We start from the raw sequence: 10,722 nt of genomic DNA, 5'->3' as shown, positions 1-10,722 counted from the left end.
TTCTTTTTTTTTTTTTTTTTTTTTTTTTTTTTTTTTTTTTTATATTTGGATTCGATCTCTTGATATATATATGTCAATGTCTTTTAGGTTACGGGTTTAGCTTGGTCATATGATGGCCGTTGTTTGTACAGTTGCAGTCAGGTACACTATTCTGTAAGCTCAGCTTTTATATTGGTTGTCTTCTGTGTGACAAACAATAGTGGTTTTCTTAGCCACAAGCTGAGCTATGAACTACAATTTGATCTATCAACTGTATTTTCCTTTTTAGCTATGTAGGTTGCATTAACTCCTTTAAAAATTATTACAGGATAATTATGTCCGAAACTGGATCTTATCTGAGAATACCATCTCTGAAGTGCCAATTCCTGCAAACACTCCTGGTCTCAGTAGCACAAGTGATGTACGTCACTATGTGTTGCTTTAAATCTTGCCTCTTTGTATCGCTCTTCTTCTGATTTATCTTTACAAACAATGAAAAAAAAAATTGCAGCTTCCTGACGACTTTCTGTCATGTCTTGGTGTTGCATTGTCCCCTGGAAACCTTGCTGTTGCTTTGGTATGATCTTCCAAAGCAAACTTGTTTGACTGTAGTTTTCAGAATATGATAACTAAGACTTGTCTAGAATGTTTGCAGGTCCGCAGCTTTAATATTGAACTCTTGAATCCGATGTACGAAGCAAGGTGATTGTCAAGAAGAAACGTTTTTGTGTCTTGCTCATGATTGCAAAACTTGACCGTTTAGTCCTGTTTGCTTGCTTTCAGGTCACAGAAGGCTGCTGTAGAGTTCACATGGAATGGCGCACAACAATCCGGAGAATCGGAAGATTGTTCGGAGACGATAACCGAAGCTATTCTGGGATTCTCCAAGAACGAATACGCATACTGGGAATCTAATTTGCTATGGTCGTTGAAAGAGTTCAAAGATTATAATAAGCCTCTAGTTCTTTGGGATATGATAACAGCTATGTTGGCGTTCAAACAATCAATGCCGGAGTTTGTTGAATTGGTAACAACCAAATGGCTCTCTGTGTCGTACCTTGGGTTTCATGCTGACATCCCCATGGAAGATCTTGTGCCAAAGATCTCCAAACGCTTCTCTGCTATTCCTTCAAGGTTGTTACATATTCTCAACGTAATCTCCAGACGTGTAATGTTATCAGAGCTCAAAACGGATGAAATCAACAGAAAACTGCAAGTTCAGAGAATGAACAATGAAGAAGAGATTGATCTGTGGCTCAAACTGCTCCAGGAAAGCGAAAGAGAGCTCCGGGAAAGATTGGTTGGTCTCAGCTTCTCCGCTTATCTAACTGCTGAGTCAGCTTCTTCCACTGGGAACTGGCATCCAGCGGGATTGGCTCAGATGCAACAATGGGTTGAGATCAATCACGATATCGTCGATAGTCAGCTCCAAACACTTTCATTAGATGTAAAATCTAGTCTAACAAGGTAATTAATCTCACATGTCTGCTTCTTCCCTTTCTTAACAACATACTAGAATGTTTCAGTTTCATATCTGCTATGTTTCTAATTCACACAGATCAAGTAGTAATAGCACAGAAACCGCATTAGAGGAAGAGAGCTGTCCTTATTGTGCGGCGCCAGTTCATTTCAACTCGCCAGAAGAAGCTGTTTGCCAAGCTCCGCACCTAAAGAAGAAGAAAGAGAGATGCGATCAAGGACACAAACTTGAGAGGTGTTGCGTCTCAATGCAAGTATGTCCACCCACTCCTTTATGGTTCTGCAAATGCTGCAACCGTTTGACTTTAGAGCTCGCTCCAGAGGCCTTATTCGCATTGCCGTCGTTCCCGAATGATCTCAAGTCGCTTCCGGAATATTCCTTTAGCAAAGTTGCCTTGAAACCATTCTGCCTCTTCTGTGGAATTCTCTTGCAGAGAAAGCAGCCGGAGTTTCTGCTATCTGCTTCACCTGTATGATACTAATAAGTTAGTAAGAAGGGTTAAACTTTATATTGTATTTTATCGGTTCTATAGTTTTGTATTTCACAAATTAAACTTTTAAGATGGTGAATCAAATCACCGATCTTGTACCATACATTAACCAAAAGTTGTAATGGTACTGTGGCAAGAAGACTGTATTATTGTATCTAAATGTGCACAAGAAATAATACTAGATTTACATACAAACTGGGCTATCAAAAACAATCTTGTACCATATGTTGTTTCTTTGGAGATTTCGTGTTAAATGTTTAAAAACCGATAAGTGTCATCTGTTGATGTTAACACATACATGACCCCCGTTGCTTAACTCATTGGTAATGTGTGTTCGTTACATTCATTTAAAAGAAAAATTGTATTCGTAACTCAAGTCTTTTTTAATTATACTAGAGATTCTTCCGGGCGTCGGACAAATATTTTTTATTTAATATCTATATATATATAATAATATATATTGTGGCCATATTATAAAAACTATAAGTTCATATCAAATTTGAAACGAGTGCAATAAAACCTTTTTCTATTTTTAACTTGAATTATAATCCAATTCATCATTCATATTTAGGCGTCTTCCAACGACATTAGATAAAAACTATTCATAAATTAAGTTTCATGAAAATAAATCGTTAATAACAACTGGTTCAAACTTTCAAGCTTTGTTTTTGCTTTTAGAACTTTGGAGTTGTTTTTACTAATTTATTATTTACGGTATTAGAAAATTTTATGGGGTTTCAAAATCTATATGAAATGCCACTTATGGTGACGTTGATGACTGGTGTGCGTCATTCTCATGCCATGAATACTGGTGACTAAAATCTTTTTTTCCGCCAGCTATTTGAGCCAAACTTCTAAAATCAGAAGGTACTAAAGCCAAATTAGAAAATTGCATATTTTCTTATATCTTTTCACTTATTTTGAAATGGTTTTGAACACAATATCTCATAAATTTTCTTGAAATCTATAACAATACCCATAACAGAGTAAATCATAATAGTCTTTTCATGGATTTGATATAAAAAGATGACAATGTCTCTCTAACTCAGGTTCCAGCAGCCAAACGATAACTTAAAACCCAAGTAACAAAACAAAACTTCCCGCCACTGCTAAGCTAACGTCGAAGTGAATAATGCAGACATGAGGCAAAGATAGACCGCATCAAGATGGTTCCATTTTTTTTTTTGTTCTGCAGAAGAAGGGTTTTCCCCTCCATATTTATCTAGCATAGTGATGTTATCTTGCTTGTTGATGCCATTCACCCATGTGAAAGCAATCAGAAGAATCTGCACAAATACTTTCTTTAGGCAATAAAAAAATAAAAGACTTCGGGACAATTTGAGGAGTTGTATATGAGCTTACCAGTTTATAGTTTTTAACACTTTTCGGTGTTATATTCTCACGAATCGTTCTTTGACTATATAAAAGTGAAGCTCTGCATCTGGAGCTATTTTTCCCCCTATATCTACACATTCCTGCTTCTCAGATTGGAATGATCAAGAGAAACTTACGAAGAAGCATCCATCTATTCTAGCAAACATATAAAGAAGACATGACAAGTGATTTTACATGCTCGTTAGATCATTTAAACATAACAATCCGATGATGAGGTTCAAACTCTGCTTCCACACCCTTGGCCAGAGAAATGATAACAGGAGTTGTAACCCTCTTCTTCCAGTACTTACTAATCTCATTGAACACCTAGAATGGCTCAGTCGATGGTAGACCATTGAAGACAATATCATCATATCCCTAACAGCTTCCTGCACATTCTTCAAAACTTCCAAAGGACATAAAGAAGTCTTAATCACATTCAAGCAAAACCCATATTTCAATATCTCATCTGCGTATGAAACCCTATCCGTTAACCAGTTTCCACATACCTGAGATACATACACCTTCCCATCAATTTCCTAAGCACATCATCTCTCGAGTTGATCACTTCGAACATATGTTCAGCTCTGCTTTTGACGATTGCTAAATATTGTAACTTGTTTTAGGAAAGTGGACACAAAAGGGCTGTCAAAAAAAAGAGCCAGACCAAGTTGTCATGGAAGGCATTATAGTAACATCGCTGTAATAGAGTAAAAGAAATAAAGGACGCGATCCTTAGCGAACGAACCTGGATTATCAATGTTCAGTGAAAGCTAAAGTGACAGAGACTACCAATACTGAGAAAGATGTGGACGCGAGCTCATGCATGATATTTACCTTAACCCTGTTACTCAATTGTTGACAATGGTTGTTAAGAAAGAAGATAAATTCAGAAAGGGGATGAGAGGTTGTTGTGAAAAGCCTGTCACACATCCTGCTGAATGAAAAAAAAACACTTACAAAGACAGAGACTGGACTGAAGGTAATCATCATAATCTATGGAGTGACGTGTTGTGTTGGCACCATACTGTCAATGTCATCAAAAACTGAACTTTAGAATATAAGAAAGTACATGAACTATGGAGGTCATTAGATCGGCAACATAGGGTTCCCATCAACATATTCAGACTTGCTTTCATCTATTGCAGAGAGAATCAAACGAAACAGAACAACCTAATATGATTATTGAATTTACCTGGAGCGGAGATCACAACTTTCGTGCTCAGATACTGGGTGTTCTTCTGAGAGGCAGAACCAGCGATCGGCTTGACTTTCTTGAGATAAGGAGGTGATCGTAACTCACAATACTCAACAGTTTATATAATGATCATGAAGCAGTGGATTAATTGAGAAGCCATAAAATATCTTCTTCAGTTTCAGAATTGATTTCGATTGTGCATTTACATTTATAAAAGTTGAGAGATATCACGGTTTTGTGAGAGAAGATGAATCCATGAAATTTGTTCTTTGACGGAGGCGAATCGACGTGCAGAAATCATGAATGTATTTGATGACATGGCACATTCTTAACTTATGATTGGCTGGAATTTCCATGCCTACGTGGACACTCTAAGAACTCTAGCTCAGTCCCTTTTATATATTGGGATAGGTGGTTTGGGTGTTAGTTATTGACAATTATGAGAAGATTTAGGTTAGCTGTACGTATGATGTTGGAATCGCGAATTCAGCAAAACGAACTAGAATTTTTTACAAAGTTTTTAAAATCGGTTTAGGCTGCGGCTTGTCGCCCGCCTAGGTGACGTACCGGTCACGATTTTTAAAAAATCTGATTTATGTGATTCAAACCAGTTTAAACCGTTCTATATAAGTTAAATCAATATAAACATGTCTACATTGATTTAAGTTGGGCTAAATATATAAAATCAATCAACCTAAAATATCTAATATAAATGTAAAATATATATAAAAAATAATAATTTGTTAACGCCTAGGCAATAATCCACCTAGTTGCTATTCATGTAGAAAACAATTTTTTGAATATTGATTTTTTAAAGGACATTAACTAATTATTGCATATGAATACGATTTCATGGTGAAACAAACTTATAGATTTTTAAAATATGTTGATATATGAAAAGAGTGCAACAGGCAACGCGTTATTGTTAAGAATATTATATATACATTGATATTTATTTGCAATCAAGCATTATTACCAATCAATACTATTAAAACAAAACCACTATTTTTCTACTTACAAATAGTCTAGGTTGGACCATTACATTTATTTAATTCCTATTATTTTTCTTTCAACTAACTTAGTTATTATTAAATATATATCATATCTAACCAATAGTTTTAATATTTTCAAAACAAGATATCTAAAAAGATATTCTTAAGTATCGTTTTCTAACATTATATTTTAATAATATCTTTTAATACCTTTTATTTAAAATGTAAATATACATTTCTTTTTAATATTTACTTATAAATAATAAAAGTCATAATTAATATTAACTATGATTAAAAACGTATTAGTTCATTTTTAATTTATATAACAAGAAATAACATATCTATAATATTTATATATACATAATTTATATTCATAATTAAATTACTACACTAATTAATAAATATAACATAATCCATTTATTAACTATTTTCTAAATTATAAAATAACAGTATAAATATATTTATGAATTTTACAACATATGTCAACTTATTAAAACAAATATTAAAATAAGATATATAAACTAATAAATAATTTCATAATTTAATATATATATATATATATATATATATATATATTTAAATTAGAATATGAAAAATAATCTAATATATTTATCAAGTATGAGACGAGTTTAATGACAATAGTTAATTTATATAATAATACTGAAAAAATAGAATAATAATTTGTTTTTACCAATATATATAAAAAAAATTTTACTCTAATTTAAAGTTTTAAACATAAGTAAAACTGATATGAGGCGGGTTATATAAATGTATTTTATTTTCATAAAATTATATTCTAGTAAATTTTAATTTAATTATATATACTTTAAAAATGATTTTATAAAACAAATACACATGTATAAGATTTCTAATTTTTAGTAAATAAGTTTTTTAATAAAAATTAATGTCACGCTTTAAAGTGCGGATCAAAATCTAATAATTAAAATTATTATTAGATATATAATAAAAATACATAAAAATAAAAATTAATAAATATTTAAATATCTAATATGAATAATGAAACTAAATTTAAAATTTAAAATAAGCCAAAAACAAAACTTTGAAATTTTTTAGTAACATGTAAACAATAAAAGTAAGGGGTTCTTTCAAATATGACTCAAAATGTCAAGTCAAACACAAAAATAACCTATGCTTTATTCGAAACTTTGTTTTGTCCTATTCACCCTAGAAGTTCTAGTTATTCACGAAAATGCCATTACTTTTTTTCTTTTCGAAAATAATGATTTTACCTTACCATCCTCATCTTCACCAAATATTTACAATTTTGCCATTGACATCAATATCTCAACCACCATGAACTACCAAATTGAGAGTGTTAATGCCCTAAAGTTTCGTTTTTTTTCTCATCCTTTCTCATTTCCTATCCACACAAACCACATATCTTACACTTTCTCTCAAAATTCATCAAAAAAAAACTGAAGATTTTGATTACAAATTATGTAAAGTTCATAAGCTCACGATTCTTGGTGATTAACGAGTAGGTAGCTGTTGTTTTGAAGTTCTGGGTGATTGGAGAAACCACGCAAGTCATCTCACGAGTTCAAGTTATGAAATCACGAACTACATTTTATTTTTCAGATCTGTTCGACGAAGAAGACTTCTTCATCGAGAAGACTTCTAAAGAAGTCTTCTGGTCAATGCATAGGTTAGATTGGCAATTGACATTTTGTGTGTTTTTAATAGAAGACTTCCCTAGATGTCTTATAACTTTCCTTTGTAAACAAAAAATCTCAAAATTCCCAGAGAAGACTTCTGGATAAACAAGTTACTTTTAAATTTGACCGAAGCTGGTCAGAAATTTGACTTTTTGTAGAAGACTTCCTGGAGAAAACTTCTACAGAAGTCTTCTGAAAGTCTTCCCTAAGTCTTCTCAATGCCGGAAGATGTCTGCGTGGGTTACTTTTGCAATTGAAAAATAATAGTAAAACATTTAATATTAATGAGAAGACTTCTTTTAATTCTGGGTTTTGGTCAAACCTTTTCCCGTGAGAGAAGACTTCTAGAGAAGTCATCCGACGGCAGACTTCTAAAGAAGTCTTCTCTAAAAAAAGTCAATTATAGTCAATTGCAAAAGTAACCCTACAGACTTCTTGAGACATTGAGAAGACTTCCGGAAGACTTAGGAAAGACTTCTTTTGAAGTATTATCCAGGTAGACTTCCCTAAAAGTCTTCTACAAAAATTCAAAATTATGACCAACTACGGTCAAATTCAAAAGTAACATGTTTATCCGAGAAGTCTTCTCTGGGAATTTCGAAAAAATTTCAATTTCAAAAGTAAGCCAATATTTACCAAGGAAGACTTCCGAAGATGTCTTCTTTAGAGTAGACTTCTTAAGAAGTCTTCTTTCGTAAATTTGCAATTGCAAAAATGACCTAAATAGAAGACTTCTTTTGAAGTCTATACAGAGTAGACTTCTTTTAATGTCTTCCCTGGATGACCTCTAAAGAAGTCTTCTACGTAAATCTTTATTAAACTTCAAATTTATCCAAAATTAAAATGAATTTTTAACTTAATTGGTGATAGATTATGAAGTTACAAACATTGATGTTTAATAATGTTTCTAGATAAACGGAGAAGTCTTCTGTAAGTCTTCCTCATTGAAGACTTGTAGAAGACTTCATAAGAAGTCTTCTCCGATGATTCTGTTTTATTAAGTTGATGTTTTGTGTTTGCTAATGTGTTCTAATCTGATTCTTTTTTGTAGATGATTCGGCCGTTAACTGTAGTCTATGGAGAATGGTTGTTCAGAGATAATTGTTGGGATTTTGTGGTGGATAATGTCAAGGGAGCGAGAATGTGCTTTTTGAGTGATAGTTCTACACATGCCGATCTCGTTGAAATGGCTCAAGAAGATTATAATCTGGACACCAACAGAGAGGTTGTGGATTTTACTTACTCTTTACCAGAAGAAATGATGCAACAAATGGCTCCAGATACTCCTCCTATTCATGTCACAAATGATAGACAAGTTCGGAACTTGATCGAGATATGTAAAACCCATGATGTACGTCTTTGTGTATCAAGCCGAGGCATGATGATTGTTAGTGATGCCACTGAAGTCTCAGATGAGGGGGGAGATGTTAATAAAGTCTCAGATAAGGGAGAAGAAGAAGATTATGAAGATGGTAATGAAGAGGAGGAGGATGCTGATGTCCCCAATTTTGCTGAAGTAAATGAGGATGATTTTGTAGATTACAGTGTGTATGGAAAAGTGAAAGATGAGGATGAGGATGAAGTAGAGGCAGATGATATGTGTTTTGAGGGTTTCAAAGCGCCATATGCTAGTGAAGGAGGCAGCTCGAATATGGCATTTTCTGACAATATCTATGTCAAACAGAGTTTTGTTAGCAGAGAAGCCTTGGTTTGAGAGTTGCGGTTGACAGCAGTGAAGCTGAAATTCTCCTTCAAACTATACAAGGTAACTAAAGCTCTAGTTGTGGCAAAATGTCGTGTTGCGGGCTGCGGATGGAAGCTTAGAGTGGTTGAAACATGGAACAAACACGTTTTGGGTAACCAAGTATCTGAAAACTACACATGTTCGGTGTCGGATCGAATGGCTCAACGGAAACATTCTACTCCAAAGTATGTTGGTAAGCTTTTCATAGAGCGCGTTGGAATCATTGATGGGTTAAATCTGAAGCATATCAAAGAGGCAATGAAGAACATATTTGGAATGACGCTAGACTACACCACTTCATACAGAGCATTGTTATATGCCCAAGAATTGGTAAGAGGATCAGTAGAAGATGGGTATGGGCGGCTGCCTTCATATATGGAGCAAATCAAGATAGTAAATCTAGGTTCTATCACTAGTATAGAACATGATGATAAAGATAGATTTAAGTATCTGTTTCTAGCTTTTGGAGCTTCTATTACTGGTTTTCAGTATCAGCGAAGGGTCATCGTGGTTGATGGGACTCACCTAAGCAGGAAGTATGAAGGTGTTATGCTAGTTGCAGCTGCAAAAGATGGTAATTTTCAGATATTTCCCTTGGCTTTTGGAATTGTAGATGCTAAAAATGATGAGTCTTGGGAATGTTTCTTCACAAAATTGAGCAGTTGTATATCTGATGAGCATGCTTTGGTGATAGTCTCCGACCGTCACACAGCTATTAAAAACGCATGTGATAAGGTGTTTCCTTGGGCAACCCGATGAATATGTTATTATCACCTTCAATAGAACATTGTCAAAAAGTTTAAAGGAAAACATCTCTTGCACTTGGTTAAAGGCGCTGCTTATGCTCATACAGTTTACGACTTCGACCGGTACATGCATGAGATTCGGAGTGCTAATCCGGCGCTGGCAACATACTTGGAGGACGCGGACGTGAGACTATGGTCACGGGTTCATTGTCATGGAGATAGGTACAATTTAAAAACGAGCAACATATCTGAATCTATTAACTCTGCACTGAAGCCAGCAAGAGGATTCCTTTTAGAGTTTATAAGGGAGAAGCTGGGAAAGTGGTATTAGAAAAGGAGAGAAGATGCTTTGAGTCTCACATATGAGCATAGTCAGGGAGTTGAGTGCTTATTGGCGATTCTTTCAGAGATAGCGGACACTATGTCTGTCCAACCGGTTGATGGATGGAAATTCTTTGTAACAGGTGGCAAGCGGAACTGTATTGTTGATTTGCAATAGATGAAGTGTGATTGTGGTTTCTATTGACTCGAGAAAATACCTTGCTCACATGCTATAGCTGCTGGAATTTTTTCTAAGTTGCATATCGCCTCACTTGTGTCTCCGCTATACTTAAGGGAGCATTTGTATGCAGGGTACTCACATAACATATATCCTTCTGCTGGAGAAGTTGAGATCCGCAAATGTCTTCCTCCGGAAATAAAGCGTGGTCCGGGTCGACAAAAGAAGTCAAGATGGCAATCTTAGTTGGAGCTATCCAGGTTCAGAGGACACAAACCTAGGAAGCTACACAAAGATTACAGCTGCTCAAACTGCAAACAACCTGGTCATACACGTCCAAACTGCAACCAACCTGTTCTGTAAGTCTTATGTTGGTCCTCTGTACGTCTGCTAAGAGTCTTCCAAAAGTCGTCTGAAAGTCTTCTTCGCTGCAAGTCTTCTCAACGTCTTCTGGAAGTCTTCTCAACGTCTTCTGTAAGTCCTCTTCGAGTCGTCTGAAAGTCTTCTTCGCTGCAAGTCTTCTCAACGTCTTCTGGAAGTCTTC

At 34.7% G+C, this 10,722-nt stretch overlaps 2 protein-coding genes across 2 annotated transcripts in view; both read left to right on the top strand.

The window, feature by feature from the left end:
• LOC106315713 overlaps nucleotides 1-2,140 on the top strand; it is a 5,435-nt gene extending 3,295 nt beyond the window's left edge. Inside the window, exons 11-16 of the mRNA XM_013753519.1 lie at nucleotides 88-141; nucleotides 308-400; nucleotides 491-556; nucleotides 635-681; nucleotides 763-1,446; nucleotides 1,538-2,140. Coding sequence (XP_013608973.1) covers nucleotides 88-141; nucleotides 308-400; nucleotides 491-556; nucleotides 635-681; nucleotides 763-1,446; nucleotides 1,538-1,934 — 1,341 coding nt within the window. The 3' untranslated portion in view covers nucleotides 1,935-2,140. The remainder of the gene's footprint in view (nucleotides 1-87; nucleotides 142-307; nucleotides 401-490; nucleotides 557-634; nucleotides 682-762; nucleotides 1,447-1,537) is intronic.
• Nucleotides 2,141-8,240: 6,100 nt separating this feature from the next.
• On the top strand, nucleotides 8,241-10,010 carry LOC106335443. Its single transcript, XM_013773968.1, has 3 exons — nucleotides 8,241-8,897; nucleotides 8,955-9,668; nucleotides 9,717-10,010. Exons 1-3 carry the CDS (start codon nucleotides 8,241-8,243, stop codon nucleotides 10,008-10,010), a joined length of 1,665 nt encoding a protein of 554 aa, XP_013629422.1.
• Nucleotides 10,011-10,722: the final 712 nt, after the last annotated feature.

Source organism: Brassica oleracea, chromosome C1 (genome assembly GCF_000695525.1).
Source record: "Brassica oleracea var. oleracea cultivar TO1000 chromosome C1, BOL, whole genome shotgun sequence".
In the NCBI taxonomy this organism is placed as follows: Eukaryota; Viridiplantae; Streptophyta; class Magnoliopsida; order Brassicales; family Brassicaceae; genus Brassica; species Brassica oleracea.
This window is presented reverse-complemented; position numbering and strand designations above follow the sequence as displayed.